The sequence below is a fragment of the Contarinia nasturtii genome, unplaced genomic scaffold (assembly GCF_009176525.2).
Source record: "Contarinia nasturtii isolate CC-2019 unplaced genomic scaffold, AAFC_CNas_1.1 Cnas_scaffold_993, whole genome shotgun sequence".
In the NCBI taxonomy this organism is placed as follows: domain Eukaryota; kingdom Metazoa; phylum Arthropoda; class Insecta; order Diptera; family Cecidomyiidae; genus Contarinia; species Contarinia nasturtii.
In genome coordinates, this window is record NW_022198340.1 from 2,300,976 (window position 1) to 2,315,466 (window position 14,491).

Below are 14,491 nucleotides of genomic sequence, written 5' to 3' on the forward strand. Positions count from 1 at the left end.
TCTATAGCTCGGATTGCATATCGAGTGGAACAACTTAATTAGTTACACGATTGTTCGTTGACTTACCCAAGGTATCGGTGTATGACATGTGCTATGATATATGCAGTGGTATTAAGTTTCGAAAGCTTCTTTCAACGATTCGTTGACAACGATCGATGTGGGTGACAATTTTCACAGAACCCGTTCATTGTCTTCGGCGCGTGTGGCATTTTATTTTATTTTCAACAAATTTATTATTTCCCCATATTATTCGGCTTACTCACTCCAATGACCCATATCATGTCCAAAGTAGCTACACGATTCGTTGAATAATAATTGCAATTATACGAAAATATCAACGGTACGTTGGCTAAAAATAACATTTTAGCAGTTAAGCTAATTCGATGATCTTTAAAACATGAAATTTGGCTTGGTGAGGAATGAGAAGCAACTACAATGAGAAAAATACCGAGTATCATGACACATGCGATAATGAACACGTTTGTAAATTATATGTACACATTATCGTGTATGCTTATACAATAATTTAAACAATGAACGAGAAATGGCCGAGATAAAAGTTTCTTAACATACAACAACTGATATTTCTGGGTATTCGATAAAGTTCCTTCTGATTGAGCGAAAATATTTCTCATTCGTATCGCGTTGAGTTTTGATGTGTTTACCTCAAGGGGGTAGACATGATTCAAATGATTCGTTGTAATTCATTTGTGATTTGAACGATTTGAATCTATTTGACAAGTGACTTTACAATACTAAAACAAAGCATAAAATTCTATATCAATATTTGTTTTTTTTTAAGCAAGCAAAAACCTTTTTTTATTAAAAAAATCAAGTATATTTCGTTTATAGTTAAAACACATTTCGAAAATATTAAATCTCTTTGTATTTTTATTGACTTTAACTTGATATTTTTTTTTATTTAATATGTATGCAAACATCGATAGTCAACTTCACTGTAAAGTGTCACACCAACTGTCAAGCGGTGATTTGAAATGATTCGAAAAAATTCAAAATGATTAAAAATATTTATAATTTACTCGCAATAATTTAAAGAGATTTATTTTTTTTCGTATAGATTTGTTCTTTTGGATTGCGTGTCTACCCCCTAGGTTTACCTTTTGGTGGGAAATACAGTGAAACAATTCAGTGCCACTTTTGAGAGAGATGGCGTTTCTGTAATGTTTCATCAACGATTAATTTCGCGCTCCATTTTTTAACAGTTTCTTCGACATTATAACTTTACCACTCACAGAAAAATTTCCGGATATTTCAAACCCAGAAATCGGTTTAAATCACAGCGGAATGATTTCTGGGTTCAAAAGATCCGAAAATCCGAAAAACCGGATAACACTTAAATTTGAGACTTTCAATGAGACTTGAATCTGTATTTCAACGTTCAACTATCATTTTACGCATTTCTCTCACAGTTTATTTATATAAAGAAAACTGGAAAAATCTTCAAATCGATTTTTCTCGCTTTTCCGATGGGAAATCGAGAAAAATAACGAAAATTTGGTACCCCCATTGGGGCCCTATAAAGAGAATGGACCACGAGTGCTCAACTTCTAGAACATTTTGGGTCAGGTCAGATCCACCTATTCCACAAGATTCATGTCCAGATAATTTCTCCTCGCTCACTATCATACGATATCATATGGGAATATTATGAGAAGTGAACGGGATGATATTATGAGTAGTGGATCTTGTGGAGTAGGTGGATCCGACCTGACCCAAAATGGGTCAAGACCGACTTCCAGCTCATGTCATCCCGTTTACTTCTCATAATATTCCCATATGATATCGTATGAGAGTGAGCGAGGAGAAATGATCTGGACATGAATCTTGTGGAATAGGTGGATCCGACCTGACCCAAAAAGTTCTAGAAGTTGAGCACTCGTGGTCCATTCTCTTTATAGGGCCCCAATGGGGGTACCAAATTTCCGTTATTTTTCTCGATTTCCCATCGGAAAAGCGAGAAAAATCGATTTGAAGATTTTTCCAGTTTTCATGTTTAGTGAACGCTGAAATACAGATTCAAGTCTCACTGAAAGTCTCAAATTTAAGTCTTATCCGATTTTTCGGTTTTTCGGTTAATTTAAACCCAGAAATCATTCCGCTGTGATTTAAACCGATTTCTGGGTTCAAAATATCCGGATTTTTTTCTGTGAGCATACATTATACTAACCTTTCGTTGAAGACAACTTTGAGTGATTTTTTGCTTACATACATTTCATCCGAGAAGAAAGGGTATTTTCCAAAGAGAAACTTGTGTTTTTTTTTTATTTTTATTTAAATTAATTAATTTTCTGGATATTTATTTGAATACATATATTCTTATAAAATGGGTTAAGATTGAATTCATTTGATAATAATCGACATGTTACAATGTTATTATGGTCTTAATAGTGAATAAAGAGAAAAAAAATTCAATAAATTGTTGTCCAAAAACATTTTGAATGTATAAAATTTTGAGCGGATAATTTCGCTATATTCTAATCAAATCGCGGAAGCTTAAAATTAAATTCGTTTATGCTACATACACTAAGATCGCTTGTAATTAAATATTCAAATAAGATTATCTAAATCTTAGTACATAAATTATGATTTAAATTTCGATTTCATGTTCGTATTTTTTTTAGCGTTGCGTTTCAATATATTTGTCTTTTTGTTACTTGAATTTCTCCGAATCGTTTCTGCGGTAGACTAGAATCTATCCTAAGTACGACTTATGTGTATGAAATTTGAAAGAAGAAATGTTTTCATAAGCACAGCTATCGCTATCATTAATATAGTGTTCAGAGAATGGAATGTTCTTTCTTTTTGTTAAACACAAACAATTATGGTGGTTTAACAATTTTCGTCGTTTTCTTAAACTGCAAAGTGATAAAACTGAAGAGATTTAAAAAAATGATGTGAAAAACCTCGGAACTCAGAACTGGGATCAATTTGTCAAGCTATTTTGTTTTAAAAGTTAATTATAAATGAATCTTAGGTATACACACACATACGAAACTGGGATATTTTATGGAAAATTTTCATTGTGCGTTTCAAAATCAATTGCTTCCAAATCCTCATTCAATTTTCATTTAATTTCATTTAATTAAATCAATTGAATGCATCGATTGGTCAATGAGATTTTTTTCTATTCAAATTGAATAAAAAAAAATTGGTTGAAAAGTTAGATTTAGATGAATAAATTTAACTTTTGCGTGATATTACATCAGGTTTTTGGATTGAGAAGCAAATTGATTTATGCACGCATTAAATGCATAACGTCCTGGCCTATAAAACTTAAATCAATCAATTTATTGCATTTTCATTTGTTTAAGCAATCCAAATTTTGATATAACGAAGCTGAAGATCATTTCGAATAGAATTTGATGATTTGCACATTGTGTAGACTATTTTGATATATCCGGAGGTGTGATATAGAGTATTGAATAGTTTCCTGAATAGAACTGATTTTTTGGATTTTGACGAGACTCCCTTCGATAGCGTTTTTTTTTTCATTCACGATAATTTAAGAATATGCGGTGTGCAGTAGACATAACTGGTTGTGTATTTATTATAATAGTCATTAGCAGAACCTTTCGAAGTGGAACCAATTCAAGAATACATTCGTACGTACAGAAATTGAAGCGGTTTTTTTTTATATGATTATTTATGCCGAGGAAAAATAATAAAAAAAAATGTTTTGTATATTTGAGGTGAAGCGAATAAATATGTTGGCTCTTCGTAATTTGCGCGTTTTAATAAGCTCATCTAACAGTAGAGGTGTGATGCTCTGTAAAAAGAAAACAACAAATCCAAAAAGAAAAGAAAAGAAAAGAAAAAGTCATAATGAATCGCCGAATTTTGATATGAGAATTTTTTGTTTGTTTTTTTTTTTCTGTCATTTTCTTTTTCAAGAGACGTGAACACTAATTAATTTCATTAGAAAATGTGAGATCCAGTTTATTTCACAAATTTTTGTTGGTTAGTAATTTTTACCCAAAAAAAGTAGTGAATTGTGAATGAATTTGGTTGGATTTGTGAGAATTAGAAGTGATTATTAGAAAATTTGTGTGAGAATACCAAAAAGAACAAAACGATGATGTTTTGAATTGAAATCAAATCAAGATCATATCAAAAGTGCAAATGTTGGTGCAAAAATTTTGTTGTGAGCTCCCTTGTTATACCCTGTTTTCGTTTGCTGAGATTGCTTGGTTAATGCATTTCATTATTAGTAGTGTTTTTGTTTAGATTGATTATTACGGCTTAATATCTTGAGAGTAAAATACGGTTTCTTAATCATATTAAAAAAAAGAGAATAAAAAAAGAGATAAATTGTATGGAATTAGTTGACTAACTGTATATTCAGAGTGCGCTTAAGTGCTACTATTGTTATCATTTCTGCATGTTGTGTGTATACGTTATAAAATATCTATTTATTCATCACCTTAATTACAACGTATAAGGTTCCGATTATTAATATTTTTGTTGTCTTGGTACATGAAAGTTCTATTTTCATAAATTGTGGCAACACTAACTAACGTTCTTCAATTGATAAATTATTGGTTTTTATTGGAAATTTTATTTTTGTGTGTGTGTGTTTGTTTTTTTGTTGTGGTTTAAAGTGAAAACTGTGTTGATTAATTAGGTTTAAATACGAAGACAACAGCCGCAATAATATGGACATCTAAAATACAAATCGCTGCTGCCTTTGATTTTGTCCCCTCACCATCAGTGTATTGCATTGCGCTTGCATGTTTATTGATTTTTGTGAATTTGTTTGCGATTTTTTTTTCTATTTTGTGTGTGTGTGTCTATCTATTAATGAGTTTATCGCCAAACACACTGACTACATCTACAAAGAAGAGAGAAAGAAAGCTTGTTTGGTGATGTTTACCTTAAATCCACTTAAGTATAAAATGTACTTCAAAATACCGATTTGTGTGAAGATGAAGCCAAGAGAAGAGAAAAAAAAGTCGTGTGTATGTAGGAAGATGTACCGCTGGTGCAAGAAACAGATTCGCATTTTTATTACGCCACGTTCATGCACCCGCTTCTTCACATGCATAGTTTTTTTCCTCTCTTTCCTGGTATCTCTTCAGTTTCTCATTGGTGTGTGTGTTTTTTTTCGTCGGTTTTATTAGTAAAAAACAAAAACAAAACTCGGTTAACATCTAATGATATCAATATGATCTCACCACACAATGATTTCAAGAATATAAAATAATGTGAATGGACATCATTTGACACGTTTTATGGTTTACAATTTGTGAACGAGGGAGAAGCTTGCGGCGCGACTGAATAAAAATTACAATAATTTTCAGACCAACGGAAAAAGGGAAAAAAACAGACCGAGTGAAAGAAAAACGAACGGCGAAAAAAGTGCACAATGTAAATTATGGATACAAGCGACACGAGCAAGTACTATGGCGCCTATCGTGAGGACTTTATCTCATCTTCGTTCATTTCATTTTCATTGTTTACAACAGAATTAATTTTTAATTTTTAATTAAACGGAACTCCATAGGAAGCTGGTTGTGATCAACCGAATGATATGCAAAAAATGTGTGTGTGTGTGCCTTTGTTTTGGTGTGCCGTATATTCATTTAATATTATTCAAACGAAAGAAGATATGAACACATAAAAAGAGAGGTGAGAGAAAACAGTACAAACTTCAAATGTTTTTCAACAGCGAATTATTGTTTATTGTGGCCGGTACAGATTTTATTTCATACACATCATGCAAATAAACAATAACAAATGTGGTCATCATGTATAGTTTTGGTGAAGAGTAAACCGCATGCATTTTATATGTTTTTTTTTTTCTTCATGAAAATGAAAAATTTGAAATGAATTGAATCGTCTGATCTTTTTTTGGCGACATGTCTTCTTTCTCTCGGATCTCAAATGGAGATGACCGAAAAAAAGGCGCAAACGCAAAAAAAACACGCACTTTTATTAAAGTCAATTGAACATATGATAATGACTTTTGTACCAGACACACTGTGCACATCTCTCGAAGCGAAAAAAACCGCATTTTTTGGTCTCTTTGCACACGACTTGCATCATGAGGTCTTTAGCGGTTTGCCGATGAATAAGTTATTGCCAATCATAAAATTGCAAATAAATGGTCGCGTTGACATAAAACAATCAGTATTACAAATGAATAACAATGTGTGTATTGCACATTATAAACTTTCGAACCACACGAAACCACGTCTCGATGTCTCATTCCATTCTTTTTTTAAACATTGTTTTGTCTTATTTTATTTTTTTGGGTGTGCGCATGTGTTGGTGTGTTATCGAAATTCGTTGAAATTATTTTTTTTTTTTTGGTGATTGAAAATGGTTTGAATAAGTGATATAAATGAAGTGATCAATGTTTTTTGATATTTACCTGTGCTGGCGGAAATTATCCGGACGTTTAAAATGTTTGCCGCACACTTCGCATGAGAAGGAAATCTCTGGACTTTTATGAGTGCGCTCATGGATCATTAGATTGTATGATTTTGTGAATCTTCGTTGGCAATATTTGCAAACATATTCGCATTTTGGGCGCATTTTGCGACGAAAATCGTCACTCTCAATTTTCAATACGGTGAACATTTTGAATAACTATTGTTTCCTTTTTTTCAAACTCGCTGACTCAACAGTTGATGACTGTTCCAGTATTTTCGGTACTCTTTCTTCCGAATTTGTTGTGCTTATTACCACAAATATTGGGCGGCTGTGTGTGAATCGCTCGAAATCAACGAAAATGAAGAGTTGAATTAAGCCGTAATGTAATGTTCTTTATGTATTCCGTCCGCTTTCTGGGTTCCTCAATAAACAAAACGATGATGTTTTAATATGATGTTGTTTTTTCTTTCTTTTTGGCTAAATGGAATTGACGCGACGTTTGACAATTGTTTCGCAGTCTGAAAAAAAAAACGAATAAATTTTAAAAAGTCCATAAAACTGACAAAACATTTAAGAAAATTTGTAAAAAAAATTTTTTTTAATCAAATTCTATGTTCTGTTTTTCGGTTTTCGTTCAAACCATCAATGGGCTTTAAATAAACGAAATTACATGATTTTGGTTTGGATTGTGTGTAGTATTTTTCGTGTCATTTTGTATGCGATGTCAAGTATAAGCGTTGAGTAAATCAAATTTTGACCAGATAACGAGATTTATGTCGAGAATGAACTCATACCATTTGAGCTCATGTAAATATTTAATGACTAGCAATAAAAATATTGACACTTATCGTGATCGTTTCGAATAGGGACCGTTGCGAGCGCATTGTGCGAACGTGTATTAGTCATTTGGAAAAATTTATCGTTTGTTCTGGCACACACTCGCACGTGATATGGATGAAATGATTGTTTCCCATTCGAAACAACTTGAATAGTGTTTATTCATTTGCTTTTTTTATCACAATTTTTTCGAATTTTATCTATGCTTTGAATTATGTGACAGCGGTGACGGTATTTTTCGTTCGTTTCGAAAAATTGTGAAAAGTACAAACACACACACACACATGGTATCGCTCGCCTAACAACGCATAATGCCTTTGTAATGGCGCTTTGAAGTCAATCCAATATAATCAGATTTTATCGGTCTCAATCACTTGCATCTGCCTCATTGACTATATTGATTCGGGAGAAACAAGGAACGGAAAAAATATAAACCAAAACATGCACTAGACGCCGACACATCGTAAAAATAAAATCCATTTCTCTACCTGAAGATCAAACGACAGTTTGTGGTTTGCAACGAAATCGATTTAGACACAATTATTACAATATCAGTAAAATCTTCAAAGGCTATAATTTTTCGGCACTTTCTTCTTTGATACTTGATACCTCGTTCAATTTCGACTGGTGTTGGTTTGAAATTCTTTGACGAATCCATTCCGATCACACCTTTCGAAATTCGGATAGGCAATCATTAAAATGTTTTTGGCTTCATATTGCTGCAAAAAAAAAACGGAAATATGAAACAATGGCAATTGTGCGTGCAATTGAAGCCGACATTGTCTTTTTCTATCTATCTTCCCTTTTATTCTCCTCAAATTGACCATTGCAAAACAAACATTCAATTGTTGAATGAGAGTGGAGAAGCACAGGGGGATGTTGTGTACAAGAGTATTGCTTGTCCGGCAATTACATCTTCTTCGCATTTTGCATTCGGCCCCGAACAAAGAGGCTCGGAGAATAAGAGATAAACAAGACACATTTATGAACCTACATCACGTTCACGCCTAATTGTTTGCCGTGTCAACGGGAGCTCTTTAAGACTCTTGATTTTTCGTATCAATAAGAGCCAAGCAACAACAACACATGAATTGGCAAACAAATGCACAACATTCGTCAATCTACAGAGAAAGGTATATTCTGCGTTGAAACAAAGTGTTTGGATGTGCGCTATTTTACTTCGTTTTTTCAAAAGGAAATTCATATAATTGTCCGTGTAGGTATTTTGGGATAGAAAGCGTTGACGAAACAAAAGAACTGCCAAACTGTAAGACATAATCCTTCGAACTAAAATGTTGCACACAACAGTCTCTTTTTTTTTGGCCGAATGCGATTGAGGTGAAACGCTGTGTGTCCGATTCTTTAAAAGCGATCGCTTTAATTCTCAATATTTCGTTTTCATCTCTTCCTTTGATAATCACATTAATGATAGATATTGTAGATATTGTTGGATTTTCCATCCGATCTCTCTCCTTCTCTCTCTGTTCGTTTTTTTTTTTTTGGATATTTGTTTCTTCGCCATTTCGGACCCGTATGGAATGTTTTAAAATTAGCGATCCAGCCGGATTTTGACACATTGATTATAGTAATAGATACGAGACGTAAAGAAAAGAAACATTTGACGATGCAGTTGAATCTTTTCTCCCGTCTTGTGTTTTACTTTCGCTATTTTTCCACGTTCAAAATGCGTTCTATCTGCCTGTGTATGCATTGGAATTCAAAAAATGCAACCAATTCGTGCGAAAACGATATATTCCAACTAAAATCGTTCAATCATTGGATGCGCATTACGATAGCGACAAATCATATTCGTACTTCAAATCGTCGGAAAGTTTCCAAGAATTTGGCTCATCGATCCACCCTTTTTCACATTAATTTCCAAATCAATTCGTTTCGATTGTGGAATTCTTTGTTTTATTTTAGAAATGTTCTGGATCCTGGTCGCCAATGAGTCAAATGGCAACAAAAATGGAATAAAAATCCAGTAGAATTTGCAATGGTATACATATACATCGGGTGAATATGAAGAACTATAACGAAAATACCAATCATATTTATGCTATCTATAACATTGATCTCGGCCAGTAAATTTGAATACGACACCATAACATATCGAAATAAGTTGAGGCGTGTGCGTGCGCGCGCTGAGGTTGCATATATTGAATTGGCCGTGCCTTTGACAAAATGATATAATATCACGAAATCAAAGAATGTGGTTACCCACTGATTCGAAAATGTCCCAAAACTGTAATGCTCTTTCTCTGTCGTTTGTACATTATTATTGGTACTGTGCGGCTGCGCTAGGCTCTCTATCTGTTAAGGCGCAGACACACACGATCACTTGTATCGAATTACACGGCATATATTGTTATTTGTTGACCGCACTATTCACTTCGGCGCATTCCAATGTCACTGTACCATTTTTATCTCTGTCTCGATGGCCTCACCGCGATCCAAACGATTTTTGAATCGACACGACCAAAGGAGCAAACGTGTGTATTTATTGTCACAGCAACATCATCGTTTTTCAACAACATAATCGGTATACAATAAAAGAACAACAGACCAAATCGAATAATCTATGTAACTAGCGCCTCATTTCGTGAATGACAAAACAAAGACGGGAAACACTGTTTTCTTTTTTTGTTGTTGTTGTCGTTGTTCTCGATTATGTCGAGAGTAGACGAAATCAATTCACCAAAATTCATTCAAATTTGAATGAAAAAAATAACAACAACGATTAATAAATCAAATTTTATTGCTAATAAAAGTGGATACATATATATTCGTATTTATATGTGGATGTTGTTTTGGGAGCAATAAATATTTATGATATTCAGAGAATATGAAGAACAACCAATACGCTTCCCAATTTGAATATACGGTCGCTGCTTTATTCTCTCCGGGTTCTTTTTTCGTTGTTTTAACGCGATGGGAAGCACAAAATCAAAAATAAAATATTGTTTTTGGTCAAATAAAATGGAAACGGAGCGAGAGAGTGAGAGAGAGAGGAGAGCAAATAAAAGAATAATACAGGGACACAATCAGTAATTAAGTATGTACCACTGTGTGACTCGATGAATTGGATGTGTTATGCGCCGCCATAATTTTACAACATAAAGCACACAGATCGTCAAATGATCGGCATTTTCTTCAAGTGTGTCACACTGATCGGTTTCGGTCATTGTTCAACGGTGTATTTTGAATGTGTTTTGCTATTCAAAATAGTCATGCGCACCGTTGTTTATCAATAAATTTTAAATAATAACTACAAACAACGGAAGATGTGTCTCGGTATGACGTGAATAATTGTGTGGGATGCATATCATCATCATAGAATTTCATAGAAATATGACACCAAATCGAAACATTGGAAATCAAACAATAAACTGGACATTTTCTGTATGTTTTACTACATTTTTTTTTGGGTTCTTCTTGTTTTTTGCAGATCAACATTGGTGTTGGCATGCGCAATTTTATACGAATGTTCCTTTTACCGATCGATCTGACGATGACGTTGTTTGTTCAGTTTCCGATCATTCGCACGAGCAAGCAAACAATATGTTGCCCTTGATCATGCCGTCAAGTTGATCGATGTAAGACTGGTAGCCAACTGTGTGTATTTGAAAACTTTTCGAATGAAATGTGGCTATGTTTTGTGTGTGTAAACATAAATTAAACGTTACACACACTCGTTGTTCGGGCACACTTCATCGAAACGTATGCTCGTTCGCTTGTTCATTCATTCGTCGTATTGATCATGTGTGTGTGTGTGCTCCGTTTTGGTGGCTTCAAGCATCGGCAATTTTTTTTCCTTCACATTTGTGTGTGGCATACAAACGAACAGGCAACAAGAATAAAAAAAAAGCAACAACGATCCGAAACCCACCGTCCAAACAATTACCACATACTGAAAACTTCATAATGGATTTTATTACAAGCACGTTATCGCCTCAATTACTGCAACGTAATGCTTCTGTGCTTGAATATGTTCCGGTGTATCAGACATTCACTGGTTTAAATTACACGACGGAACCACGAGCATACACACACACACTCTATCCAATGGAATGGAGAGGCTACGGGAACGTGCCACCAATCAACGACACGAAACATTAGATTATGTTGTACAGCATAAGGTAAAGTGAACAGCACACCGCCGATGAATTTCATTATAATTTGTGTTACATTGTTCTAAATTGAGAGCGAAAAAAGACCCGACGAGAAACAGACTTAATGCAGACTAAGCGATCGCTTCACGAAAGAGAAAATTAAATGTAATTTTCTAATTAGAATAATAAAAAAAGGCGCCGAAAACATGCTTTTAGAGGAAAACCAGCCTTTATTTCAAGGGAAATTACATTGAAATTCCGAGAAAACTTTTTGCGGTGAAGAAAAGCCGAATGTGATGTTTCGTTTTGTTTCACGAAGAATGACGTGTGTACGTGTTATTACAACGCAAACAAAAGGAGTTAAGAACGATTCATGCATGAGTTGCGCATTGCGACGGCATATTTCAATACGCGCTATTGACTCAAAGCTCAAGTATCAAGGGCGGCGCAAACAACAGTAGCTCGGTATTAAGATGGAAAAATGCACGAAAAAAAGGTGAAAAAAAACGAAAAGCAACTCCATTGTTGATATCAAATTAACATTTGATTGGCTTAAATATTTACAGTAGCGATGAATGATTTTCTGTTCGATAAATGAACGTCGTTTCAAACCGAAATCCAATCGGTGTGCTCAATTATTTCGCCACGTTTAGCCACGAATTAACATAATAAAAAATAATTCGCATGTTTTTTTTTTTGCATCAATCGAAACAATTTCAATCGATGCGGTTAACGATAATCATCTTGAGTTTCATCATGCGGTTTTCACATTTCCAAAATTTACTTTCATAAAATGAGTTGATGACTCACTTAAATTTATTAGTCAAACGATCTCACCATTCCGTCGTTTGATATATAACAAGATTCAGATTTTGTGAAAGGCAAAACTAAAAGCTATAAAAACATGCAGCGTGTGTGATTATTCATGCAAAATCATAACGAATAAACTATTTCAATATATTTTTTTGTTGATCTCTTTTCTTTCGTACAAAATGTTAATTTAAAAAGTGTGTACTAAATTTAAGGAAATTGGTACTTACATATCACTGTGATTTTTTTTTAAATGATGAAATCAATTTTCGGAAAATACGGCGAAAATGTAATAACGCAGCTGAATAATTCGGGTCGGGATGATAAAAAAATCCGTTGAAATTTCGAAAATAAATCGCGTTGTGTTGTTTTATTTTTATTTATTTTTTGGTGAAAAAGTTCAAAAATGTATAATCGAAATTTATTATTTAATAATACACTCGAATAAACTTTATTTAAAAAACCACACTCGAATAAACTTCTGCACGCTTCTGTGCACAATTAACTACTGCTTTGCTATAACTGCTAATAACTCTGTGTTGCCTCTGTCTTTAACTTTCGACTCGACAAAAATGATACTGAATTAATCAATGTAAAAGAGTACACAACATATAAAATATAATTTAATAAAAATCTATATATATATGCGTATATCTCTCTATATAAACGCCAATAATAACAACAACAATGATTACAACACGGACAGAGAGATTATTGGACTGCGCGCTAGATGTGGAATGAATGAATGGTGAGTAACAGAAGTCAAGACTTGGCAAGTAGCCGAACTGGAAACTGCTGAACGTTCTACTGTGTTTTAAACAACAGCAGCCGTAGCATATAGCTGTGCGGCAGCGACAACGGTAAGAGAGCACTTTCCACGCATATAAAACTCATGCATGTATATATCTATCTCGCAGTCGACCGTCTTCGTCGTTGTCGTTATTGTTGTTGTTGTTGTTGTCCGTTGTTCTTTGTCGTTGGTGTATATATATAGATATATAAAAAGAGACGATTATGGTTCGTAAACGAAATATGAATAAAAAGCGATCACAAGTAGCGCACTATGTGAAATGTGAGCTTCTCGTAGCCCGAAGACCCCTGACGATTTTTTCTCTTTCATCTTGTGTGCGTGTTGTCGTTGTCTATTTCATTTGTTTCACTTTATACGATGTCGCTTTGAAATATATGTGTATTTGAAAATACCCCCACCAAAAAAAAACACACATTGGAGTTTTGTTTTTTTTTTATTTGTTTTATTCGGTTTTCGTTCGTTCAATTGTTTCAGTTTTTTTGTTGTGTAGTTGTAGTCTTCGTATTCTCTCGTTGTTTTTCTTCTCTTCCTTCAGTGTGTATTGATTGCCTTTTTTTCGGGGTCCGTTGTTTATTTGCAAGCGACAGAAGAATTTATTTTAGCCAGAACAAGTTCACATAGATACGAAACGGAATGCATTCGACTGTGTATGAGTTGTTTTTTTTTTTTAACCATTTATAGCATGCATCTCAATGGATTAATGGTAACATTTGTGACGTGTAGCTCAGCTGCCGAATGAAGTAGTTTTGGTAGTTTGAGAGCAGCGAATGCGCTAGCGACAAACTCCGCCCCATTCGCTTCATGCATCCGCACACAGCACAGCGAGCCAAAACACCTAAATGAATCGATTGATCCATGCGTTTAGATAACGTGTGATCAGTGTTGTCTGCATGCGGCTTGACTCCACCTAAATAAATTGCCGAGCTGCAACCAACAAAAAAAAACATACACACACACATACCACCACGACAACGACGACAATAAAAAGCAACGGGCTACAAAACACACGATGAAAATATCTATTTAACTTTATGGTTTATCTTTGGTGCTTTACTGGCGCATTTTGACCGTTTGTTTTCAATGTATTTGTATATTTGGCTTTTATATACTCATCTCTCTTATTGATCACTTGTGTATGATCATATATATGGAATTCCTGGGCTCTGTTGACTACTAAATTACGTACAACCCATTTGTGTGTGCTTTCCAGCACGTTTTCGTGAATGAACATTGTGCGAACGCATGCCGTCCAATTTCATACGATTCTATTTATTTTATTAGACGAGATGGAGAAAAAAACGAAGAGAAACTGACATAAACCGTACCTACCTTCATTAAGACGATCGATTTTTTTCAAATTCTATTTTGTAATGAAATTTCCACTCGCATCAGAATAGAACATTTCAATTTATACATGATATGTAATTAAGCATGAATTCTATATATAAAGTATTTTTTTATTTTTTTCCATTTTTCATTCGTGGCCTTTTCAAACAAACCTAAATCATAATTTAATTTAAAGCTCAAT

At 34.0% G+C, this 14,491-nt stretch overlaps 1 protein-coding gene across 2 annotated transcripts; it reads right to left on the bottom strand.

Moving 5' to 3' along the window:
• Positions 1-3,115: 3,115 nt before the first annotated feature.
• LOC116343169 (protein drumstick) lies at positions 3,116-13,022 on the bottom strand. 2 transcript variants are annotated; one of them, XM_031771089.1, is made up of 3 exons: positions 12,383-13,022; positions 6,392-6,911; positions 3,116-3,787 (listed from the first exon to the last, which is right to left on the bottom strand). In XM_031771089.1, the coding sequence occupies exons 2-3, from the start codon at positions 6,598-6,600 to the stop codon at positions 3,766-3,768; spliced, it is 231 nt and encodes a 76-aa protein (XP_031626949.1). In that variant the 5' UTR covers positions 6,601-6,911; positions 12,383-13,022; the 3' UTR covers positions 3,116-3,765. The 2 variants fall into 2 exon arrangements, with proteins under 2 accessions (XP_031626949.1, XP_031626948.1); XM_031771088.1 differs by having other exon boundaries at positions 3,116-4,849; positions 12,383-12,993.
• Between the last annotated feature and the right edge of the window lie 1,469 nt (positions 13,023-14,491).